This window comes from Leuciscus leuciscus (assembly GCF_965113295.1).
Source record: "Leuciscus leuciscus genome assembly, chromosome: 9".
Taxonomy (NCBI): domain Eukaryota; kingdom Metazoa; phylum Chordata; class Actinopteri; order Cypriniformes; family Leuciscidae; genus Leuciscus; species Leuciscus leuciscus.
This window is the reverse complement of record NC_138733.1, coordinates 26,521,179-26,548,404: the sequence shown is the minus strand read 5'-3', so window position 1 is coordinate 26,548,404 and position 27,226 is coordinate 26,521,179. Positions and strand designations below refer to the sequence as shown.

Here is a 27,226-nt window from a genome sequence, read left to right as displayed (position 1 = left end):
TCTTTGGTAAGTTTTTTGAGAGAGATGCTAATGGTCATGTCCGATTCAATGATCTATGCTAAGCTATGCTAAAAGTGGTACCGCCAGACCCGGAGATCGGCTGAATGGATTCGAAAACAGTAAAACTCAACTGTTTAACGCTGGGGGAGTTGTAAAATGAGCCTATTTCCAAAAAAAAGTGGAGTATCCCTTTAATAAAATCTGAACCCCTGAGACATAAATCTGCTGTAGTTGAAGAAACACCTGCGGATGTAAGTGTGTGTGTATTTGTGTATGTGTGTAGCTTGTATCCTGTTGATGGTCTGTGTACGGTCTTTTTAGGGGCAAGTATTACACTATTACCAATGTGACACAAACACACACAGCCAGGCCTTTTATGTGACTCCTATTTAATGTCATTTTCTTGCTCTCCAACCGGGTCAGTCTACAGGTCAGCAAACTCAATTACCACACCAGGCCACTGAATCCTCAGAGACAGATCACTGGTGGTCAGGCTGTGTGTGTGTGTGTGTGTGTGTGTGTGTGCGTGCCTGCATGTGTGTGTGTGTGTGTGTGCGTGCCTGCGTGTGTGTGTGTGTTTGTGAAAAGCTCCCTCTCAGTGTCACATTGGAGCACCTGGCAGTTGTTACGGTGGTCTCAAGGGTCCTGTTAAAAAAATACTGACTTGAGTTCCGTTTCCCACCAAACACACAAACAGACTGAATATAATTCAAGATCTAGAGACATAATTCTGTACAAAGTGACAGTTTTAACTCAACATCATGAGCAAGACGGAAGTTTAGAAACAACAACCAGAGCACACAACAATTTGGAATGTGGTAAAGTAATAATCAAATATAATACTTTTAATACAATTACAACACTTTCTCCTAACCCAGTTTAATATGCTGAGACAACTGTAAGTAAGCCGTTTGTGTCTCAACCAATGATGAGTTTGGGGTGGGACCAACTGTTTGTTTGACCAATGAAAGTCATTTTGGAAAACAATCATTAATTTAGCAATTCCTCTTGGTGACATAGCTTGCAATCACACAGTAATATACTGTAATGCTTATTTTAATTTATGTGACTTCTAATCTTTTCATATTTTAATTGTAATGTGTGTGTGTTTCTTTTCTTTCAACTTTATCATGCCTTAGTACAGCACTTGGAATTACTAGTGTTTAAAATGTGCTTTAACCTTGACTTACCTTACAACATGAAGACATATACAGTGTACTACAAAAATTTACTATTTAAGTTTTGCTTGTCCAGTTAAAATCTGAAAATAACTACAAACAAGACAAATGTATTTGTAAAGCAACACTTAATATAACTATATTAAAACATAAGACATTTTCAGAAAATTAAATTTTTCATTTGTTTTAAGCAATTTAAATGTGAACACACATGACACATTTGCATTAAATATACAATAAAAGTTTTATATATCAAAATACTGTATATATATGATCACTGGATTGAGATTCTCTCTGCCAACATTGGCTGTTAGCCAGGAGACCCACTTACAAACATGTGTACACAAACACACACAGTCCAAGCACAATTACTTATTTGCCTTCCAAATTGGCTCGATTTGCAGAAACAGTGGCTGTGGGTTTCTTATTCAATTTGTGAAATCCACTGCAGATGGTTGAATGTCCATGATGGCATCATGTTTACCCATTTCAATAAGAAACATCAGCTAGAACTGTGTGAGTAGAAATAGAGAACATAGCTCAGCTGCTTTCACTGATTGTACTTCTGTTATCAGTTTTGATGAATCCAAAGATTCTAGACATCCCATAATTGTATCTGTCAGAACTTGTTTTTTTGACATGATGTCAGACACAGACCTTACATTAGCGGTGCTGTAACGGCACTGTGTCACATTCATAGCTAAATATGTATGTAGGTTGTCCTAGTTTTATTTTGAGTCTGTGTTTAGACCACATATTTTATGTCCCGTGTGCTTACAGTATAAAAGAAAAGATATAACTCACTGCAGTTCTAATGTTTGATGTAGTTTTCCTTGTTTTATAGCCTTTTGTATTTGTTTTTTCACTATTATATTTTTTGTTATTTTGATAAGTATTGTTGAGTTTGATTCATTACAGTTTTATGTGTTTTTTAGCAGATTGATTAATTATTTATTTTTGTTTATTTACTTATAATGGATCTGACTATGTTAGATTGTGAGTTCCATGTTCATATATTTTTCAGATGTGTATATATATATTTATATAATTCATTAATTTGCATTTATTAACCTTTTTAGTTAATTAAAAATGTATTTCTTAATAAGGCACTGACAATCCTCCATAAATGACAGTAGTCTGACCATTTTCTGAATATAATATAATCATTTAATATAATTGTGGTATCGAAATGCTGCCTTAAATTCATCACCTCAAAGTCCTTCATGCCATAATAATAATGAAGTGCATCTAACACCAACTACACAACATACTAAAAATCTATATGCGGTGAATTGGCTGAAAGTCTCTGCCACCATTCAGACTTATTCAAATATTTATGAAAACCACCTGGAAGGCATAACATTTGCATTGAGACAAAAGGTTATTGAGCTGGGGCACATTGTAAATGGTCCCACAAAACTTCCAACAAATTCAAATTTAATGGTAACCTGCTGGAGAAGAAAAATGATGCAATATGTTCATGAGCTCAAGGCATTGTTACAGCTGAGCAGCTTAGTCTTATTCAATGCTACATTAACTTTCCCATTTATGCAGCTTCTGTAAAATAGAAAGCCTGCGGTGTTCTGTAGCGTGCGTGTGTGTGTGTGTGTGTGTGTGTGTGTGTGTGTGTGTGTGTGTGTGTGTGTGTGTGTGTGTGTGTGTGTATGTGTGTGTGTACTTTGCATATGTGTGTGTTAGCATGTCCGCCTGAAAATATATTTGTATTAGTGTGTTTGTGTGTGTCTTTAAGCATGAACGCACTCCGATTGGTTTTCTCCTTTTACTTTGTGCTACAGCCCAGGGACACGAAAAATTATCGAAATAATGTTTTCACATTTAGGCTTCTGAAAACACAAATGTTCCCATGATCCTTTGGAGCACCCCTTTGATTTTCGCCATTATTTTCGGCGGAGCAACTGGAAATGCTTTTGTATTTTTAACAAACAGTACCAGAGAAGCAGTTGTGCACATTATTAGATAAATAAATGTCCTCCGTTGTGTAAAATGTAATAATCCGTCAGGGATGACGCACCAAGAGATGCGAAGATGGAACGCAATTCTTCAATGGCTGCATGAGCTGAAAGCCAAATAACCAACTCAAACCCAGGAATCTTCAGTTCGATCATACTTTATGCTTGCCTGATGATGAATGTCCCCTGTATTGAGTCGGCATCAGAAAATCAATACTTCTCAAATTGAAACAGTATAGGGTTGTATTGATCTGTGCTGCTAAATCAGAAGGAGAAGGCTTTGATAGGACGTTGCCAGACAGCTCTGAGCCCAGTAATGACACACTATCAATTTTGGCTTTACACTGATAAATCAAGTCGAAAATTGGATGTCAGATTTTTTTTTTCTTCTCGCTTTCCTCTGGGGGAGTTATTTTCCTTTCCCTCTCCTGTTGACCTCCGACCTCCACCAGTGAATTATAAAGTTCAGTCGTGTCAAAAGTGAGAAGACGTCAGCGTCGGGATTAATGATGGAAAAGAAATCTATGAAATTGAAAAATCATGGAGCCATTTATTTGCATGTCACTGGTCTGTTATCCAGCTCTCTAATTCTCATGTCATATTCGGAGGCAACCTAAGGCGCTTTTTTGTCATAATCAATTAACTAGATCACAAATCTTTGTCCTTTTCTCTGTGTAATCCTGTATTAAGTTCATTATTATTTTATCTGTAAGAGATACATATTATTGGATATTTTAAAATGTGTGTTTCTCACTTTAAAATGTGTGTAATTTATGTTCTATCCAAATTGTTTTCAATGAAGTTTTGTTATTATGCCACTCACAATCCTCCATTATCATATCCATAGTAAATAAATAGCACAGAAACTTTTTAAAACATGACTTCATTGTGTTGCATTACGTTGCTATCTTTGGGAAGTGGAGTCAAATTAGAATGCGTTTTTCTTTTTAATCAAAGTTGTCTAAACTTTTGGTATTCCAATAACAGTATAAGTAGTTTGGTAGTATGCTAATGCAAACTTCTCATGCTAGCTGTGCAAAACACACTCGGTCTCAGCACTCTTCCCAAGCGTCATGTCACACTGAATAAAGCCGACATCCACCGATTTCCAATCAGCATTTTTTGCCATGCAATGGCGCGTAGATGACTGTGCTAGGTGTCCAATAATACTTCTTCTTAGCATCCGTTTCCTGGAGTTTAACGTAGCTTGAAACAGTCATTCAGGTGCTAATTGCTTCAAAATGGCTGTCCGTGACAAAAAAATTTAAAGTCTGCGGTCACAGTGGACAGGCGTCCCGGTGTTTCGTTCGTGCCCTTTGTCAACGTCAGCACTATAGCGGACAGCTGATGGAGGACCAGCATACCTGGACCACCTCAGACCTTAACTTAACCTGACTTGTGTATTGATTGTCAACACTTTCTCTTGTATAATTACTTTTTTTTCTTTTTTTCTGTTGACTGTAAGGAGGGAGATGAAGAAAAAAGACAGTGTCAAGAGATGGAGTGTAGTGGCATGTATTGATTTGTTGGAGGTGGAGAATGAGGGAGGCACCATTTCCGTCGAATAACGGTGCGCGTGGTCTCTTGTTTGATGGATGGCAACAGTCCCGTACTGGATAATAACTTGGTGATAGAATGGAGCCTTCCAGTTACATATGGCTTGGTTAAGTAGTCTCACTGGGAGTGGTTGAAAGGTTATCAAATCTAATAGCAGCAGTTGAAGGGAAATATATACTGCTCTTATGGGATTTAGACCCCCCAAAATTGGGATTTTTGGTCTTAGGTCTAAATAAAATATCAACTGTGATCAGAGTTTGCAAGTCACACCATGTGCATGTATGAATTACAGGAAATAAAGAGCCGTCATTATTTACTCAACCTCATGTCATTCCAAATCCGAATGATTATTTTGTTTTTTTTAGTATGGAACACCAAAGGAGAATTTGAGTATTTTTATTCTGTAAGAAGTTTTACCTGATTCGAGCTGATTAAAGACACTATTGTCTTCTGTTGAGCTGCTTCACATCAGAATTTAAATTTGTCTCATATTTGCATCATTGATTATTTTCCTGTTTATCACTGTGAAGCTTCTTTAAAACAAAGTCAGGCCATTAATCGCATGATCCTTCAGAAATTGTCACATGGTCCTTCTGAAAACAGTTGTGCTGCTTAATATTTTTGTGGAAACTGTGATACATTTTATGCAGGATTCATTGATGAATAGAAATCCATTTTTGGATCTTGAGAGCCTTGGTTACTATGAATTGTGACTGTATGGAGTCCATGTATGGTCTGTCTTAATCTTTAAAAACTGTCCTTTGGTGTTCCACTGGGGGAAAAAAGAGGGTGTGTGAATAATGACTTAATTTTCATTTCTCTGCCAATCTACAGTATTTCTTTAAGCTAATTAGGGAAATCAGGAGAGAACAGTGAATGTGATTCAAATGATCTTTTAAATGACATTTGAAGACTGATGGAGAAAATATTGAAACAACTCTTAAACACACCTCTCCCCGAATGACTTTCATTATTGTGTCTGGCCTTGAAATAAACTTGAAATAAAGTCCTCTATGCTAGTTTCCACTGAAGCTTCCTTTGTTGCAAAAAGTTTGGTAAGCTGAAGACCTGTGGCCACCATTTCCAAGCTAGAAACTTTCGCAACGATTCTTTCACCCACAAACCCCTCCGATTGTTTTTGACCTACACAAAGTCACTTCCCCTTAGGCATGCTTAACCTCAAAGTCTGTGCTAATTATCTCTGGGAAGAGGACCGTTGGAACGATCATTAATTTCAACAGAAAAGAGCGCGACTGCTAGAGTTTTCCCACTCCGTTGGCTTTGTCTTTGATGAGAGATGGACGGTTCGCCGAAACGGGCGAGAAGGGACGCCTGACCTGTACTAGAACTCTGTCTTTCACCCAGGCAGCCACGTCTGTCTTTATCCAAAGCAGTGACCCGCAGTGCAGGCCTTGCCAGTCTTCAGCCAAAGTGCTTTTTATGTGTCTGCTCAAGTATTTTAGCTTGATTCAGCTACATAATGAAGGCTTTCCCTCACCGGAAAAATACTGTAATTTGATTGGGTTGTGGTGGACTATCACATGTATCACATTTTGTCACAGTTCAAAGATTATAAAGAAAATTTTATCAGAAATAAAAACATACACTGAAAAATAAAGGTTCTTTATTGGCATTAATGGTTCCATAAAGAAACTTTAACATCCATGGAACTTTTTTATTAAATAAATGGTTCTTTATAGTGGAAAACAGTTCTTTAAATGATTAAAATGTTCTTAAAAAAAAGGTTAAGAACTGTTCACTAAAAGGTTCATTGCATCTATGAAATCTATAATGCATCGTTGTGAAAACACCGTTTTACAACCTTTATTTTTAAGACTGCAACTTGCATCATATTTAAATGTTTAACTTGAAGGATGAGACTTAAAAAAAGCCTGATAAATGCCTGGATACTCTGGAGTGTTTATGTATGATATGGCCTTGATTTAGATTTACACCGTTTGGAAGAAATGAAAGCCAAGACAAAGATGAAAAGTTCAAGCTAGAGAATATATTCAGAGAAGATCTGTTTACCGAAAGCTGTTTTTCTTAAATATTGCATGAGGCATCCTTTTTTGTGGCTTTTGCAGTCAGGCTACCTCAAGCGTAAATAATTTCCATCTGAGGTGCAATTCCATGAGGAATACTGTCTCAAATAAAAATCGTAAAAGCATATTAAATAATCTCCATCTTGGAATGGATTTTGGCTGTCAGACCCAAAAGATCAAGCTATATTAGTTTGAAGTAGTGCTAAATTTTAAACAGACGTATGCGACGGGAATAGAGAGGGCATATCTTGGCTTAACTTCATTGAAAGTGTTGAGCGTGTGTTTTGTGTCATGAACATGAAGAATGGCAGCCGTAACGTCACAGAGTCAGTGTGGCACTGAGGAAAGCCAGGCAACCCCCAAAATAGAAACCAGTCGCTGATTACTGCTATTTTACTAATTATGTTCCATTTATGTCCCCAATGGATGCATTTAATGAGAACATAATGGTCCCTTATTGAATTTCCCTGCCATTCTCTCATGTGCCACAACAAGAGACTATCTGTAGTGATGTTATTTCCAGATAATCATCAATGGCCTCATTGACCGTGATCATGACTGTATTATTCTCTTGAGCTGTCAATTAAACATGTCCATTTAATGTTAATTTAGTGTCCCAGCCAAGGGCATCATTCTGCATGGGCTTCTTAAACCAATGAATTAAAAACAGCACATGCAGACAAACTGACAAACTCTAAATTGATTACTGTGGATTGTATGCTATATACAGTAATATAGAAATAAACCATAGACACTATCAGTGTTTTATCTGCCACAAAAATCTGCATTTGGGGACTTTTCTCAACAAATAAATGAATCTTTGCAATAAAATGTGATTAATTCAAAATATTTGGCATATCGTAATAATTTTTTTTTAATTTAACTTAACTTTATTAAATGTAATTTAAAAGGGGTCCTATTATGTTTTTGCACTTTTTCAACTTCAGTTCATGTGTGATGTTGCTGTTTGAGCATAAAAAATATCTGCAAGGTTACAAAGCTCAAAGTCCACTCAAAAGGGAGATATTTTATTTAACAGAATCCACTTTCCAAGAACTATAACGAACGGCTCGTTTGGCCTACAATGCGTTTTTTCTGGGCTTTGTGAAGTCACAATTTTACTCATTTAAATAATCCCCGCCCACGGAATATGCAAAAAAAAAAAAAAAAAAAAAAACCGGATGAGGCCTGGTTGAGCTGCTGCAATGTCGAAGACACACTGTTTTATTCCATCCCTTTTCCAAAACTCATTTGTTTGACATTCCTAAGGCTGACAAACTTAGAGTGGTTAAAATTGATTTTATACACTGTTCTTGAATATTATAACCCCAGTGTTTATCTGTGTGCTGCACATTTAACGTGGAGAACAGCTACCAGAACCACAATGCAGGCTACGCACAAAAGCTTCTCCTGAAATGGAGCAGTTCCCACTTTGTCAGTACAATCTGTTGTTTGTGGATCACAACTTGTAAGTATGTATTATTATTTGTTGTTGCGTTTTCTATATTAACAGTTCCAATTATACGTTTTTTGTTGCTCCGCTTGTCTGCTAGCCAACATTAGTGTTGATATAGTGTCTACTGTAGCTTTTGTAAGCTTTCGCTTTTTGTAAGCTTTCGCTTTTGTAAGACTGTTCATCGCCCCTTAGGAAAATTAACTTTGGTTTTGTGATCGATTACTGTTTGTATTACCTTAGTTTTCCAACAAATATCATGATTAAATTGTATATAGCATCGGGGTCATAAAATGTATTAGAAAAAAAAACAAAAAAACATACCACTCTGAAACGTCCTGTGAAATCCGTGCTTGCAAAGTCCGTGCATGAAATCTGTTCTGGACGATCATATTGTTTGTTAACATTGTCAGGGTCTGAATCGGGCTCGAATTGGTTTTAGATTGACGCCATCCTTACTATTTACAGTAGAGTAGAACTCGTAATTATGGAGGGGCGGGACATTTCCTGAACATGTGCTAAGCACTGCCAATCACAACACACTGGGCCCACTGACCAATGACAGCACATTTCGTATTTCGGAAGGAGGGGCTTCAAAGAAACAGGAAAAAAACATCGCGTTCGGGTCAGACTGGGCAGAGAGGAGCTGTAATAATGTAAAATATGTTAAAAAAAAAAATATATTTATTAAAAGCCCTATTTTTCTGTTATATGTTGGACATTCACTATACTTTAGTTTTTATTTATTTTGTTATTTTTTATTCTTTCTATTTTTGTGTTATGCTAGTTTTTACACACATAAATACACAAACACACACTCATGCAGTATAAAAAAGGACTATGTTTATACACACAAATGATATATATATATATATATATAGAGAGAGAGAGAGATAGATAGATAGATAGATAGATAGATAGATAGATAGATAGATAGATAGATAGATAGATAGATAGATAGATAGATACACACACATACTGTAGGCCTTTCCACAGTGCCTGCAAACAAGTCTTATTTGCTTATATAGTAATATCTGTTTTTATACTGTTCACAGTGTCAAGTGATGAAATCAGATTCAGTTGTTCAGACAGTCGGTTGCCATAGTGATGAAGAGTCAGCACAATGGCAAGAGACTTTCTTCTACTAAACTGAGCAACTGTCATTGTGGAAAGAGGGGACAACTGAAAATGTTGCCTTTGCTCTTTTCCGTACACAAAATAAGTGCCTGAGACATTACTGTATTTTATGCATTATTGCATATACTGTATCCAAAACCACTTGTACATATATTCAAATATTTACTACATAGCAAATGCAACCACACGGGGAAAGAGACACTACTGCACATTGTGTATGAATTCATGTCCCAAAGGCCAAATAATAATAATATATTACTTGACAGTTTTGAAACAATTTCAAACCACCTTTATATGTGGTTTAGATTGAGATTGGGATTTTATGCGTTTATTTATTTATTTTTGTCTGTGTGAACAAGGCCATATTCAAAAAGGCTCCACTCAGAAGACTCAGGCTCTATTAGACCAAAGAGACTCAGAGGTGGTCAAAACAGCTGTCTACTTAGAAACAGTTACACCCCTGAATCCTCCCACTTAAATGAATCTTTGGAGATGTACAATGAAGGTCTGCTTGCTTTGACCGTTCAAGCCCTACGGAGCAGCACGGTAACAGGGTAATCCATCTCATGAACCAGCATCCCATAATCCCCCACAATACCAGTGTAAAAGCCCAATATATCATATCTGCAGCTGGGGTTTCCCAAAAAAAAAAGAAGAACATAGCTATATATATTGTATTTTAAGATTAAATTGTTATCCTTTCCTTTATTTCCCATTTTGCCATTTTATACTGAATCATGGCTGTCAAATTTTTACAGCCTTTCACAAACAACACATGCCCTATGGACACAAGAGTCCTAAATCTTGTAGAGAGAGAGGGGGATACGCACAATTTTTATACCAGTCTTTTGTGATGCATTTAGAAAAAAAAATAAGACCCAAAGCAGTAGTAAATAATGACTGGCATGCTGGTCGGCTGATAGTTTTGGTTATCAGTGCAGGGAAATTAGCTTTTAAAATGCAGTTGGAAATCCATTTGGGTGATTGATGGGCGATGTGACTAATAAATTTGAGCCGCTTTCGAGGAGGGCCGGCCCTCCACCATCCTTTATGGCTGTCATCATGAGCAGCACGATTGGTAAAGTCGAGCGTGTCGGAAGCTAATTCCAGTGAGTGATTACCATTCAGATGAAACGGCTATCAGGATCCACTCTTTAATGTGAAGACCAGCGAGAATATAGTCTTTCCTTTTTAAAATCTAAAACAATTAAGTAGCCTATTAGTGTTTTTATTCTCCAATAAAGACTCCTGGACAACAGCACTAACAGCTACTATTGATATTTATACAACAAGTGCTGATATAACATCAAATAGACTTTTTACTGAACTTGTCCTAAATGACATACTGTGTTATACTATGCACCATGTACTCAACTGTCTAGTGTATGGATTTTATATGGTTATTTTGTCTTCCCTTCTGCTATGTAAGAAAATCTGTGACTGTTGAGTGCATGAAGAGTCCAACATATTTTGGAAAAATGCTAGATAAAGCCCGGTGGCAGGGAATGAATATAGAGCAGTTCACTGCTCAGCTGGTTCCGCCTCTTTGATATTGTTAATGGTCAGCTGATGCAAAATCTTTTGCAGATTTTTTCCCTCTTTACCCTTACAAGGCTTCATCCCATTTAAATAACAAATTCAAAGCGTTCTTGTCGCAGCATAATGTAGGCGCCCTCAGTCTGTGCATTAGTGGTTGGGATTTGTCAGCGACTTTAAATGAAAGTTACATTGTTACGTCAGTAGATGGCGACAAGTGATTATCATGAGTGAGTGCATTTGAATCATTCACTCAACCGTTTAGTTTAAAACAAAGACTATAGAATAACACAAGACTCGTCACTCGTATTGTTTTGAATGGGGAAAACGCTCAATTTGGCGCGCGCTTCAACTGCACATGCTCATTAGCTTGATCCAGCCTGAAACATGTCATTTTCTGTCATTATTTGAGCGTTTAGAACAAAAATGTATGAGACAGTGGTTGTCAGATTTTCATTGGTAATTTCAAATATGAAATTTAATCGTAAGCTTGGTGAACTATTTTGGATAATTTGATGTTTCCCCATTCAAAGAGATAGGAGCTGCACTTCAAAGATGGCCGCCTAGTGAAATTACTTGTCTTAAAGGGACTTTGGTTTAAAACACTGATTCATCCAGGAATGAACAAGTGGCTATCTATTAGTTAGTTAGTGAATCGTTCATTCGCCTGATTTATTCTGTATCAGTGAACAAAACGAATTTGTCGGGTTGTTCTGCGACGCGAAACAAGTTGCTTGCTTTTCTGTTTTTCTGCACTAGACGGACATGTTTGACTTTTCTGCTCACATTTTCTGCAGCAACTTGTTTCTGAAAACAAGTTAAATTAAGAAAAATTGCTTTTTTTTCTTTTTTCTGCCCTGCGTCCTCCATTCTAAAAGGCAATTACACACAATCAGCATTCCTGCTTGTGTCATATTGCTTATAAAAAATAGTAATAAAAAAACAAAACAAATATATATATATATATATATATATATATATATATATACCTGTTGCTTTTGAAAAGAACTGCTGTAACCATTTTAGTGGGCCTAAATAAATTGTTAAAAGTTTACAGTATACATCCACAATCTCCCTGTGGAAAACCCCTCTTTTGAACTGGACCACCCTGGGTGAGGAAACTCACGTCATGGCACTTTTGGCACTGACTAAATCCGGCTCTATATGTTGACCGCAGGGTTTAACGTATCACTGGACCCCCGTCCAATCCTGCGGAAACCACCACCAAAGTAAAAGCATATGCTTTGGGGGAAAGAGAAGGTGAAGAAATGTAAACGGTGTCATCGAGCACCCTTCGGTTTATCGTTCATTGTAATTCCGAGTGCTTGTCTAATCCCCTTATTAAGAAGAAAACGAAAATGTTTGGGCTTTCCTCTGACTTGCTGTACACAGCCGACATACTGCTGTCAAACCAAATCAAAATCATAATGTACGCGGAGGGAGGGGAAACTCAGAAATCTTCAAAGTGTACGTGCTTGGATTTCTCCTGCGGCCGCGCGCTACATTGCCTACTCGCAGGCAGCTTTGCATGTTCTAATCTTAAATGGTAATCGCCTGGTTGCCTCAGTGGGATTTACATTTTTTTTCACGCTGTAATCTTGCATTTACAATGTCATTTACGTGACTCTGGCCCGTACGCCTCTTGACATCTCTGTCTGGCTCTCGAGGTATAAGACTGACAACAGACAAGCCCCAGACACAGCGCTTTGCTTTTCATACCCCGGCGAGTGATGAACTTTTGGCATGCCGCTCATGTATGCAAACAGGCTTTGTTTCCTACACACACACACACACATACACACACATTCTTGATTGATGTTAAACTGAGAACGAGCACTCGTGTTGCTGTCAGAGCTCGGTTAAGTCCCTTGAGCCTCCTGATTTCTTGACATTTGTAGATATAATATTCACGCAACAAGGAGCAGCTTTTGTGATGTGATCCTGCTGTAACACTTTAATCTGTTTAGACTGCCTCAATATTATGGCAGAGTGGAGAGAGGCCCATTCAATTCAATCCATAGCTTGGGGCAAACACCTCGGTAGGATCTGAAGATTATTTTTTTAATGGAATGGCTGCCTGGTGTTAAAGTGAGAATGTTGGCTTCTCTTTTTATAATTTTCTTGGTTTTTGTTTTTCTTAGTGGGCAAATAATAAAGTTGTTCTTATTATTATTGCTATTCCAGAGCTTTTTTCATGTGGATTTAATCATGTGGATGCATTTGTAAAAAATCTTAAAGGGATAGTTCACCTAAAAATGTCTTTTTTTTTTTTTAAATGGAACCATTTTTTTATATATATACTCTTCATGCAATCCTCATATAATGACAGTTTATTGTGATTGTAATGATAAAAAGTCAACAACAACAAACAAAAAAAATTAGAAAAAAATCCCGAAAGCACTAGATGATAGTTTTGTGTAAAGTAGCGTTGTTATTTACTGAAAATCTTCCCCTCCATTGCAGCTCTTAAAGTTGTCATGAAAGGGAAATTCATTATCTATTTTTTAAATGTACATTATTGTGGATGATTCATTCATTTTCTTTTTTTATTTATTTGACTTAACTTATTTAAATGTATTTTGTCATAACTCGATCCTCCGATGAAACAACAGACATTTGAGGCATTCAGATCTTCCTCAGTCCAATCAACAAACGATGGATTGAAACCCTCCATCCTTTTTTTCTTTTTTGATAAAGATCCGTCACTTGAAGAGTTCAGATGCAAAAGCCTCTAAATGCCATCTGAAATTTTCTTATAGAATGATCATTTTTATCAAGCTCATATATTTAAATTCAATAATTTCACTTAAATGGCAATGAAGATTACCTATAAATTGTAATTTAAGTGAAATTACTGAACTTAAATATACAAGCTTGAAAAAATGATCATTCTATAAGAAAATTTCAGATGGCATTTAGAGGCTTTTGCATCTGAACTCTTCACTTCCATTATATTGCATTGCACAATACACATTTTCAAACTGTTGTGGCTTAGTTTCTCAATAACATGGCATTGGTTTCTCAATAACATGACAGTTTGACACTTCTTAGCATAGACGTTACAAGATTATCAATGAATGACAACTTGAATTTTAAACTCAAAGCTATTGTGTGGAAAATATCATTATATCCTAATTAATCTACAAATTTTGCAATTTTTTTTTTTTTTACAATATTGTATCAGATAGTTCTTTAGTCTCTTTTTGTAAGATAGAACATAGACTAATCACTCAAGTTATATTTTATGATGGGAATTAGTATATGGCTCAAAGTGGATGGTGTATTTCCCCATGAGTAGCTGGTAATGAAGATAAACCACATGTGGAATTTGGTGATTGTCCCATACCATGCTGTCATCTATCCCCCAATTACACCAATCATCACTCTCTAAATCCTCTTTGGAGTAAATTAGCTGCAGTATTATTCGGTGCTGGCCTGCTTTTCCCTTCTGTGCTTTTTCCTTTCCCTTTCTCTCACACACCGTTTTAAAGCCTTTGAAACATCTCCAGCCCGAGCGCGCTCGAAACGTTCTGCACTTAGTAACCTGATGCTGGTCCCTGCCCTTAATGGTTTGCATTAGCTGCAAGCAATAAAATTAGCCCAGGTCCCTGCTAATGTTGGAATAATCATTTACAAAGATGGTTACCACATGCTGTAGCTGTTTCCCTCTCATTCCCCGCGCTCCCCTTTTTTCTCGGCCTCTCATTTCTTCTTTTATACGGCCTCTAATTCGCTGTTATTAATAATGAATAAAAACGCAATTTTCTGCAGCTTGCTCCAGGGCCCTGGGAATCATTTCAATGAATATTTCAGCACGTTATTTTAATCACAGCTGCACATATGCGGAGGGAGGGGGTCTCTGTTTTATTGGCCTGGGGTGTGGCTATGGTGAGACCCCGGCATCATTAAAACCCCTCTCCGGCTGCATAGAGGGTCCTAGCTCTGATTTACAAGACTTGTTAAAAAACACAGTAAAAAGGAGCCAAGCTGCGCCATTTATACTTGTAATTTGATACAGTATTTGTTAATGGGACTTTGCTGTTATTTATTTGTGTGCTGGATAGCCACGGCTGCTGTTTAATGCACGAGGGGTTCTCGTGGAAAAGCGTGTCTGGGTTTCTGGAGCTTTAATGAACTTCATGAATTAGCTTTATTTTACCAGATATCGTTTGATTCTCCCTCATGTGGAACCCTTTGGTTTGGGTGCACTCCAAAATGCAATTCTCCATAGCGTTGTATGTAGAATATTACACTACTATATAAATGTAAGTGCTTTCTTGTGTGCGTGTGTGTGCGTGTGTGTGCGTGTGTGTGCGTGTGTGTGCGTGTGTGTGCGCGCGTGTGTGTGTGTGTGTGTGTGTGTGTGCGTACATACGTGTGTGTGTGTGTGTGTGTGTGTGTGTGTGTGTGTGTGTGTGTGTGTGTGTGTGTGTGTGGAAGCCCATTTCTGCCACACAAAATAATCATGTTTTGCTAAATACTAATTATAAAATAAAATGACATATGACATATAGTAGTCAAAATGTTGACATAATTTGGAACTCAATTTCGACTTTATATCTCATAATCATGACTTATTATTTCATAATTTCACCCTTTTGTCATAATTATGACTTTTTGTCAGTTTTGATCTTACAAGTACATGTATGAATTAGTATGTCATAATTCTGACATTTTATCTCATAATTATGACTTAGTAGTTAATAATTTGCCTTTATTGTTTACCAATTTACCAAAGCATGCTGTTTTCAAATGTGATGGAAATGGGTTCAATATATGTCTGTTTCTATTGTGCATATTGTATATATTGTGTATATATATTTATTGCTTTAAGTTTAGCTTTCCAACTTGTTTTTTTTCTGATTCCTCACAGGAGTTCCTGCCTTTTCCCCTTTTCCAGTCAGCTGCATGACTTCTGGCGTCTGGATTACTGGGAGGATGACCTCCGGAGGAGGCGGAGATTCATCCGAAACCCTTTTGGCTCCACCCACTTGGATATTACGTGCAAATCACTGGAGGACTACGGTCAGTAATTCTGCCAACAGCCAATCAAAAATGTTGCTGGACTCTGTCAGTCTTGCTCATTATCCCCAAATTGCGTTCATTTCATACAATGACATCATTGTTCACCAAATGGGATACACATATGCGAATTAGAAAACCTCCAATCAACTCTTGGACGCAACTAATATTCTCAGAGCTGAGAAATAGTTCGTTGTCAGCTTTATAGGTTGTATATTTATGGGCCTTGTCAATTGAACATGGCAAGAGGGTTTTATGGCAGGTTTTTATATTCTAACTGCACACATTGTTGAGAGGAAAATTGTACGCCATGTTTTTTTTTTTTTTTTTTACCGTTCCTGGCTTTTGCACTCAAACATTTTTCCTCATTGACCCGTTTGATCTTGCAGCGTTGCCCACCGCACGGCTGTCGATTTGGCTCTGTGTCTTGCAACAGAGGCTTTAATAGAGAAATGGTTCAATACTATTAACCACTGCGGGCGCTTCTCCTCCAGGCATCAAATTGAAGATACGAGGGGGAGTTTATTAACCGAACAAGGGCAAATCTATTGATTCTCAAGTACAATGGGGCGGCTTCTCTCCTGTGCTCAGAATAGTTACTGTAACTATTTCCATTACACTTGGGGAAACCTACTAGGGGCAAAGGCAAGTGAAATAGGCCCATTTATTTAAAACAATATACACAAGTGAACCCTTGATATTAGCTTATATATGTAGAGGCATATGGGAGTGGTATTTGACAGCATGTTTTGCTACAATGTTGCTTATGGCCACCTGGGGTGCTAATGGATTGCACCTTAATGTAATGAAAATTATACTCTTTGATTATAGACATTACATCTAGATTTTGCCCTAAACACCACATATTAACCAGTGATTTGAGTAATTTTGGTGTACATATGTCATTTTAAAGTGTGTTCTGTGACTTGTTATGCAGTAATATTGTGTCTATCTACATGTCTGGCCTTTTGTGGCCAACTGTTTTGAGGCCATGTCAGATGGTCTGTGTGTCAGAGCCAGAACACACACATGCAAACTGGTACATACACATGCCAGCTGTTCCTTGACCTGCAGGTGGCCCCTGCTCATGTCACATTTTTTCCCCTCCAATTCATTTTGCCACCATATCTAAATTCACACTGTCTTTCAAACATATTACACAGCATATCGCATGCATTTCTTTTGAAGCTCACACCACTGCAGTATTCTTCTGGCCCTGCTCCCTTTTCTGCCTGTCCTCGGTAAGTTGTCAGTGCGTCTCAGTGGACCCGCGGTCTAGTGTCTGGGGCCGCTGTGATTGAGGACTTGTTGAGGTCCCCAGGCTTCTCCCAGTCTTTAATGAGTGGAATAATGCATAAGATTGTCATGTGAAAGGGATTGCCTGTAGTCAGATGTTGCCCCCACAATGCCATAGAGAGAGACTAAGGGAGAGCAAAGACAGGCTTATCTAGATGGGTTTTATACAAAAGAAAGGACAATTTTCTTAAACTATCACGGTACTGCTTTTATTTTATATAAATATGAGCTTATTAAAATTATTCATTTGAATAATGTGAATTTGATTATATTCATTTAGTCCATTGCTTCTAACAGCACTCATAAGAAGATCCCTTAAAGGTAGGGTAGGCAATTTTCGGAGAAGCTGGCAATAGCAAGTTAGCTTTGAAAGCATAAGATCCCACCCTCCCTCCAGAGCATCTACAAAGCCACGCCTCCTTCAAAATGCATGAACGTGTACAGCAGAGTCTGCAAAGCGTCAAGAGATGAAAGACGGCATTAAACTACCTCATGTCTCAAAGAACATAACATTACAATAATAATGAACATAAACCATTTAAAGAGCACTGACCTGTACCACTTGACTGCTGCAGTTTCATTTCGGCGTTGATCGTGTTGCCATTGAAGTGCATAATTTCTAGACATGAACCGCGCCGAGTAGAACGTCACAGGTTTCCATCTCTTCCAAATTACAGTAGTTACTGTATGGTGTGAACGCTGCATAAGCTCATTGTTTTGGTTCAGGAAGAACTGTAACAGATGGCTGCTGTTTCTGTTGCGGTGCTCGGTGACTGACGTCTGTCTAAAGGCCCGTACACACCGGGACGAATTTCGCGCGCGATATTCGCCGACGTTTAACGCCTCGTGACTAAACAAAGGGCGCCAATGTGAGTGTGCACACCAATGCGAAAAACGGCACGCGTAAAAGCGTAATTTTTTTTTAAACGCCTCGGGTTCATTTTTTTGGTTTGACGCGCCGCGTCAAAAACTATCCGACCAATGAGATTGCCGCTTTTGCTCACGTGTCTGGATCGGAGCTTCTGAAGTTACAGTAAAACACAACTTGGGGGCGCTCAAACACAAAACGGTCTTGCCGAGCACACATACGTAACAGCGAAGAAGATATACGCCAAGTAGCGTCTACACTGCCCATAGACAGACACTGCCGGGAAGAAATGACGAGGAAGATGCAAGGCAAGATGAATGTAGAGCTGCTGGTCTCGTTGGTGTCGGAATAAAGAACTATATGACAAACGCGACAGCGACTACAAAAATCGTGTTAAAAGAGAACTGTTATGGAGTGGTATTGCAGAGTATAGACTGTTATGGAGTGGTATTGCAGAGACTGTTATGGAGTGGTATTGTATTTCTGTTTTACATTAAGCGCCATCTAATGTCAGGGAATGAATTTGCATGTTCACTCGGCTCATCGTCAGTGAAAAACGCTTGGGTGTGAACACCAATATTCGTCCCGGTGTGTACGGGCCTTAATTCTGCATTGCATGAAATGCGCTGATGATGTGTGATGTCTGCGTGAGCAGGTGTGTGGAGGTATGGAAATACACACGTTGAAAGGCAGGTAGGACATCGTACCATTGCATTCGGACCGAATGCAATGATTGGATGAAAATGTTATGATCTTATACCATTCAAAGACGATATATATACATATAAATACATTTAGACCACGTAACTTACTGATTGCTATCAGGATGTGAAGAGACTTTCAACTAGCATAACAAAAAAATGTCTGGAACAAATCGACTACTTTGTCTTTAACTGTAATGAAAGCTATTCATTTACATGTGTTACATGTAACACTGTACATATGTGTGGTAAGGCTATATCGAATCGTTTGTAGAAAGTTTCTCTGTGTTTGCTGAACTGGCAGTAGTGGAGGTTTACTGCTGCTTTTGTGACTAGGCGTATAGGGACGTTGAGTTAACGTAGGTGATTTAAATAAATAAACTGTTAAGAGCACATATAAGTTTCCATTATTTTTGCCAGAAACCAAAGAGATTGAAAAATGACTGCTCTCAAATGTCAGAACACTGGCAGTTGACAGCAGTCACTGCATATGGGGCTTGTTTTTATTCACAATGACATATTTTTATAGCGCTTGTCTATGTTAGAACGTACGCTGTGTTTTAGCAATATTTCAGATTTCCTCTTGTGCGAAATGACATGGGTGGACATGAAATATGCCTCGGGTTCATTCGAAAAATATTCTAACTACCCTAGAAACAACATCATTATATTTGATTCATGGTAATTTAATGTATTTTCTGTGGATGTAATACGATCTTCAATCACTGAAAATAGAAGAACAGGCTGAATTTAATGGGACCTCAAACGGCTGACCATGTTGTATAAGCATTTGATAAACTGTACTGCTCTGTGCCTCATTCCCAGGTACCTTTGCATATGTTTGTGGGAAACTTTGCTTTAAAACAGCTCAGTTTAGCCTATTAGACTTGGAATTGGGCAAGCATGAAATGGAAGTCAGGTTAATATTGATCCTGCTCTTTAACAGTCTGTTCTACCTTGGGGTGTCCTTGCAGTCTCATTTTCAGGTGAGCAGTTCTGCCTGACCCATTGAACCCCTTTGGACAGAGATCTTTATAGCTTGTTATAAGGGAAAGAGGAAAAGAGAGCCAGAGGAAAAGCGGAAGTAAGGGTATGTGATAATTCAGTGCAAGTTAAGTTTAATCGACAACTCTTAATGTTGATTACCACAAAAAATAAATATCGACTTGTGCCTCTTTTGATTATGAAAAGCAAAACTGTAGGTTACAGTGAGAAGCTTAGAATGGAAGTGAATGAGGCCAATTTGTAAATGGTAAAATACTCACTGTTTCAAGACGTAAACAATATGCATTCTAACTTGATTTTAGTGTGTGTTTTTTTTTGTGTAGTTATACAATAATAATAATCTATAATAATATATTTTTTTTAGGATCCCTGCAGGTCCTTAAAAAGCCTTAAATTTAGTCTTATCAAATGTAATGTCATAAAAGTCTTAAATATATTAAATAAAAAATAAAAAATAAAAAAAAGGTTTTAAATTTGAAGACGGGAAAACAGGAATCACGATACGACCTATTGTGATAATTAAGTCTTAAATTTAAAAACTCTGCAGGTAGCGTTTTTTGTGTGTGTGTGTGTGTGTGTGTTAACAGATATTATACCACAAATATGCCACTGTCGATTGACCTTATGTTGTATTGAACCTGTCATTTTCCTTTAATTAGCATGTGAAAGCCTAATTAAATTAGCCCAAATATTTAAATGCACAGGCGTTCTAAATTCTGAGTGCACAGATTTCATGTGGGCCTCCTAATCAGCCATATGGGTCTGTATGTGTGATACGAAATGCTTTTCATATGAGTAAAACTATAACAAAAACTTTGCATGGGTCTCCGGTTTCACTTTATGAAGTTGGGTTTCTTTTTTCAGAGCTGACTGCAGAATTCCTGGCATTTGATCGACGAGCGCAGCAAGCCCACTTTGCCACATTGTTTGTGCGTGAATGCACTTATGGCACATGTGCAACATTTTGTTTGAGTTATTATATATCATTCAACTGCAGAGACATACATCTACATGTCCCACAATCCCTTTTTCCGTGATCGTACATTGTGTATTTTTACAAAATACACAATGCATCTCATCTGTCAATCCCAGAATGGAAATATAGGTGTATATTTTTTTTTTTTTTTCACATTTTTTGGATCATTCTTTCATGGCTACAAGTGGGCATGACTCAAGTGGGGCAATAAAAGTGCAAAGCCAATACCTCACAGCTCCAGCCATACATAAAACATAGTCTGAGCAACAAATGAAGGCCTATTTGAAGCCTTTAAGTTGGGCTGAAAAAATTGTACCGTAAAACTATCAAGCACTTAAATATTTCCAACTTGAGAGGTTCTCTCACAAACTGTAAAATTCCTTTTGCCACAAGCTATGCGCAAGTGTTTTCCTTTGATGTGACTTTTGAAAGAAAAGAGGCAAGTAAAGAAATCAGTGTGTTGAAGAAGTCACATAGTGATGGAATGACAGAATTGAATTGCAAAGTCTTTTTTTCATTCCTTTTTCGAAGCCTTCAAAACCCCAAGCTACTCACTTCTTGGCGTTTATCAAGTAACAGTTTTCCGCCAATGAAGGATCTATTTCGAGCCCACTTCAAATGTTTGGTTTTCATCATATCATGCTAGTCATTGGATATAAGTTCAGAGCTACGTCTACTTCAGCGCATTTTGATTTGTTTGTTATTTTACACATGTCAGTCAGTCAATGACAATTCCCCGTCCCCCAGCTGTATGGATCAGATCCAAGCTTTTAGCGAAGAACATCATTCAAGTCCCACAACGACTGGCAGGCCAGCCATCACCTGGTCTTTCTCAACCCTGCTGCGTCATGCCAAATTTGTGCCCTGGGTAACATAAACCCTCTGATGGCAGAGCGGGTAAGCCGTGCTGGGCTTGAATAGCCTCACTGTTGGCCGTGATGGCTCACAGGAGTCCAGTGAGCGAGCTTCAGGGGTGCCGATAAACGAGGTGGTTGACAATACAAGCGAGGGGTTCTTTTGAGTCACTGGGGAGGTCTGAGTTGTAGCGATCTCGAGTTCCCATCAAGTCTCATTCCTAAGACTGACAAATGATCGTCTATGTTACTAGAGAGCTCTTATATGTGACCATGCAGGCTTTCTATCAAAGGCTTGCCATTCAAGAGAAAAAACAGGAAGCTTCTGTACCGGTGTCATTGCTCAAAATAGCAACATGCATCACTTTATTCCAGAACCTAGTGAGCTGCTTTCGTAAGCAGCATTCATGGCACTCCCGACCAAAAGGTAGGAACATAATTATACAGTAGCTTCCTAAAGCTTCCCATAGTTCCCAAGGTAAATTTACTTTTTGTGGCAGCACTGCACGTATTCTTCATACAGAATACACTATAGTGTTCGGTGAAAAAAAGAGAGAAATCATTTTACCCAAAATTATTGTGTTCTACATATGTTTATGTTTTTTTAGAGTACCACAGTTGTTTTATGAGTTGTTACCTATGTAGAGTGCACAATAAAATTGGATAAGGGTCAATGTAAATGCGAAACAAATGATGAAAGAAAATAGTTCTTCCAAAAATTTGAATTCTGTCACCCACAACCTGAACAACCTGACTGCAGAAGATATATTTTTTTATATACAATGAAAGTCAATGGGGTCCAATGTTGTTTTTGAACCTCACTGACTTTGAAACATGGATGTGAGTAAATTATGATTTTTATTTTGGGGTCTCCTGTCAGCTACTGTAGTCAGGTATCTACAAGATGGAGGAGACAATAGAATTATCTGTGGAGATGAATGACATGTAATTGTAAACCCTTATATGATGTTTGTGCTGCTGGCATAGATTGATGCCAATAAAGAGCATACGCTGATTAACGTCAACCTTTAATGTGATGCTATACGCAGTGGTGCAATTATTATACAACATTTTTCCCACCAGAATGTTCATTATTAGTGACATAAAACTGATTCAGTGTCAACATGCAATGATATATTAGCGCCAATGGGGCTACCAGAACTAGAAACTTCTACAAGTTATCAACAAATGCCGAAATGCATTGACCAGGTCTGCTGGGACTTTATATATGTACAGATTTTGTTTGTTTTCCTTTTTGTGGCCTTGTTTTTGTGTAAAACATCCTAAAGCTAAATTTTTTATTTTTTTTTCTCCCAAACTCTCTCCATTTGCCCAGGATAATTTTCTTGTCAAAACCCGCCTGGTTTATTTTGTCTGCGTTCCACTGAGGTCCTAAGCTTTATCTTGCCAGTCAAGACTGAAGCTCAGCCCCATCAGCTCTCCCTGCTTTAATGCAGGCGTAATGACGGTTTACAGAATTACGGTCTTAAGTTTCCCTCCGTCTGCTTTGATCCATGACCGCTCGCTGGCTCTGTGCCTCTAAATGTTACACGCTCCCTATTTCCGAAAAGCGGTCCCACTTCTTCCTTGGCTCTGATGAAAGCTCTTGAGATATGAGACTGAGCAGGAAGCCCGCTGTATTATTTTTTTCCTCTCTCTCCTTCTCTTTTTCTTTCTTCATCTGTGTAGTGGTGTTGACAACATTCGAACGTGACCGCTTTGAGACAAGGTACATGAACCCCACGGGACGGTAGGGAACATTTTAAACACTGCACTGAAAAGAAACATGTCAAAAGAGTGTCAGCCACTTTCTATTTCTGATAAGCGTTTCTTATTTCCTTTTTTTCCCTACAGAATCTCTCTGTTCTAGAGTCTCAGGCAAATCTGACCTTATACAAGACAAATCCAGTGTGCAGTGATGTGTGTCAGGCCTGACTGCTATTTTTCTTTCTTTTCTTCAGTAATTAAAGCTGATGAATGAATCTTATTTTGTTCGATACAAAAGTGGTTACACACTTTTTGTATTATTTTTCTTTTTGATAAGGCTGCGTGATGAGCTTTGGTGGTGTCCGCAGTCGCTTAATTGTACTGTCGGTTCAATCTCGTTCTTGTCTGGATATAGAGAGCAGATTGCATTATGCCTAATGGGCCTCGAAGTGTATAACGGTCTGCACGTGCTTTATCGTGAGTCTCTTTAAGGGAGAATTAAAGTGTCTTAAGGTTCCGATAGACTTCAAGTGAAATCGAAGAACAACTGGTATCGAACAATTCAGGCCAAAACTAAGTTCGTTTCAGGAGTTCGAAATGGCTTTCCAAAGTGAACTTTCCGGAAAAGTTCGCTCCAGCTGTTAAACACCTTTATACTACCATTGGTTCGTGGCGATTATGTAATAGGTAGGTGTGGTCTGAGGTTCCGCCTTTATTGATGTGGAAATCTTAGGCAGAGGCTATTTACTCTAACTCTGCCCTCTGACGTCTGGTTGGGCCAGACAAAATTACAGAAGACGCTGTTGTCAACAGTAGCAATAGTGTAGTGGTAAGGCGCGTAGTGGAAAGTTTTGGCGAAAATCGCCCCATGTTCGAATCCAGCTTTTGCCGAACTGGTTCTACTACCTTTTCCCATCACATATCAGATCAGAAAGGCATTTATTTTCAATAAAAATTAAGAAAATATTCGAAAAGTGGAAATAAAGTGTCTAACGTGTGTTTAATAATAAAGTGTTTAGGGTTAGAGGTAGGTGTACCTATGGTATCCCTAATAGGTGGCTATTGTGCCAATAAGGCGGCATCTATTTCATAATTTTTATAAATATAATAATTTATTATTAGTTATTATTGCATACCGTGTAATGTACAACAATACTGAGGTGCAATTAGTATCTGCCACTATTTTTAAGTGTAAATAGCATCTAACTACTATTTACACTTATTGCAAAGAAAATACTACTATTTTTACATTACACTAAGTGTTAATAGCCGCTGCCGAAATCGTATCGTTCATTTCTTCTGTTCAGTCCGTCAAGGTCAAACATCTACGGGTAAAAACATGAACACACTTCTTTTTGCCCCTAAGCAAAGAACGAAAATTAACTTCGCCTTGAGTATAACGGGGCCTTTAAAGTCATGAAATGGAAGTTGCACTTGGCTTTTTTTTTATCACTATTCTGATGCATATTTGAGTAAAATGGCTTCTCGAACAAGAAAAAATTTAGGGCGAGACTTGAATTTGTCCATTGGGGATTGATTGGATCGATGGATCATTGTGGTTTGCTATTGGTCGATCTCATGTGAGTGACAGGTTGTCCCGCCCTCGCGCCAGTAAACACGTCATCGGAGAAGAGAAGAGACGTCACTGCAAGAGGGAGGGGAAGTAATTTTGATTAAAGATTACGAGGGCACATGACTAAAAAAAAAAATATGTGCATGGATAAATCATTTATAATAAATACTGCAAAATTACATGAAAAATAAGAATAGTCAATTTTGCTTTTATGGTGACTTTAAACTGCGTCTATAAAACAATAGAGTGAAACGTGAAGGTTTACCTGTGTTTCCAGATTTTGAACTAAAAAGTGTTACGCAATTTGACATCATTGCAGATACTCATGCCAGATATAATTTGGCATCCTATAGCAATCCCATAGCAAAATCTGCAGTATTTGTCTTATTATTCTGAAAATTCAAGACGTCCCAAATATAATGCGTTGAAAATAAAGCACCAAGTTGCTACATTGCTTGGCAAGCATACTCTATTTATCCATTGTGGCTTATTGATTTTCTGTGCTCTCAAATATCTCTAAGATTCATTAAGAGACACAAGAAGCTTGCCAAGAATGCACACAATATTTTTTTTTAACACACCTATAATCTACATATATAGACAGTACATGTATCATTTTTAGGTATTGTGATTCTCAAATGTGCTTAAGTACAGATATTGCCTGCTATTGTGTCCTTGCAGACCCCGAGGAAGACGAGGCACTGAGAGGGAGGAAGGGCTTCCGAGGCCAGACGGTGGTCAGCCAGAGCCCCGAGACAGAGCTGATGCTCGAGGCGGACGATGACGCTGTCAGTCTACTACAGGAGAAAGAAGTGGACAACTTGGCAGGTGAGTGGGTCTATACATAATACAGAGTGCAATCAGAGACTGTTTTTAAGTGAAGTCATACTTCAGCTCCTTGACATGGCACTTTCCTTCAGTCCTTCAATTAAAGGTTCTATGTGTCACATGGGTTTGGATTAATCATTAAATAATAATAAAAAGCATTTTAAACACTATTTGTTATATTAATGAGACTACGTAGCTGTAGGTTTAGCCTACCTGTACAGAGAGGTCCTGTCGTGAGCACTTCATCTATAATGTCTGAATTATTTCAACATTTGGTAGCATGTATTTATTTATATATAGCTTAAGCGTGACATTTTGGCAGAATGACAGAATTCGACACAGAGCAGATATATAAATATATCTTGCTTGTCAATCTAGATGCAGACCAGTGTAGTTAGTGTGGTTACTTTGCTTTAGGACTGTGTTTATGTTTTTCTGGCAGTGTGTAGGGTTAAGTATTGCTCTGGACAGTGTTACTTTTTTATGCTGAATGTTTATTTATTTATGTTTTAAAGACTATAGTATAACATTATTTTAAATATGTCTTTCTCTTCTTTCTTTTTTTTTTCTTCTCACAGCAAGTTTCGGTCCCCGGGTTTTTATTTCCAGAGGCAGGTTTGGCTATTTGAAGAGAGATTAACCCTTCAAAAACCAATAATACTACTTTTAACAAACTTTTACTACTTTTGGAATTAAATCAAATATGAAGCAAGATCAATATAGATGAGTTAGTTATTTATAGCTACAACCTGAATACCTTTCCAAACATTTCAACTGCTGTTAATGGCAGTTATGAAATCAAATGTTATGATTAATCTTTGAAAGATCATGAATCTGATGATTTTTCCTTCATAGGTGGTTCTAAAATGGTCTCATATTTTTTTTTTAAAAAGCGGAATCATTTAATAAAAAAATCACTTAAATTTCCATTATGCTGCAATATGATAACAGAATTACTACTGACTGGTTGTCCTCTCAGTATTGGTTGTACTACGCTAACATAGTAAATTTGTATCAGCTCTATGTCGGAAGATGTTAGATGTGATATATGTATTCTGAATGTGCAACAGACATGTTATTAATAATACCCAGAATAATCAATGCCTCGACTCGCTCCGCAGACCTTCATTAGTCAATGAAGGTTAAAAATGAGCGGTGAGATATTTATGCGTCTGTAGAAATAAGCCAATGCTCTAATTTATCTATTTTTGTATTATTTATGTTCTTACCTATCTGAAGTGTTCTATGTAATGCTCAGTCCTCTATGCATAGCTGATTTTGTATATTAAAGCTCCCAGCACACAACCTGTCAAAACTCATTCACACTATTTGAGCAGTTCTGTGGGCCATTCTATAGTAATCTACTTTGTTTTTTGAGTCTGTAAGATTACATTATTAGATCTAAATTAGGATTGCCTCAATTACCTCTAACATTTTCCCACTGATGTCAGCCAATTCGCCTTAAAGGAATGCAGACTGATGTGTTACTGCTGTTCTTTTTCTTCCATCTATGTTCAAAG

The 27,226-nt window shown here is 37.8% G+C and overlaps 1 protein-coding gene across 17 annotated transcripts in view; it reads left to right on the top strand.

Moving 5' to 3' along the window:
* Positions 1–27,226, top strand: part of nbeab (neurobeachin b) — a 295,564-nt gene that overhangs the window by 189,124 nt on the left and 79,214 nt on the right. For 7 of the 17 annotated variants that reach the window (XM_082179446.1, XM_082179451.1, XM_082179437.1 and 4 more), the window contains 3 exons: positions 15,750–15,901; positions 25,560–25,706; positions 26,285–26,317. In XM_082179446.1, the coding sequence (XP_082035572.1) occupies positions 15,750–15,901; positions 25,560–25,706; positions 26,285–26,317 (332 nt within the window). The remainder of the gene's footprint in view (positions 1–15,749; positions 15,902–25,559; positions 25,707–26,284; positions 26,318–27,226) is intronic. The other 10 variants (XM_082179438.1, XM_082179439.1, XM_082179453.1 and 7 more) reach the window with 3 other exon arrangements.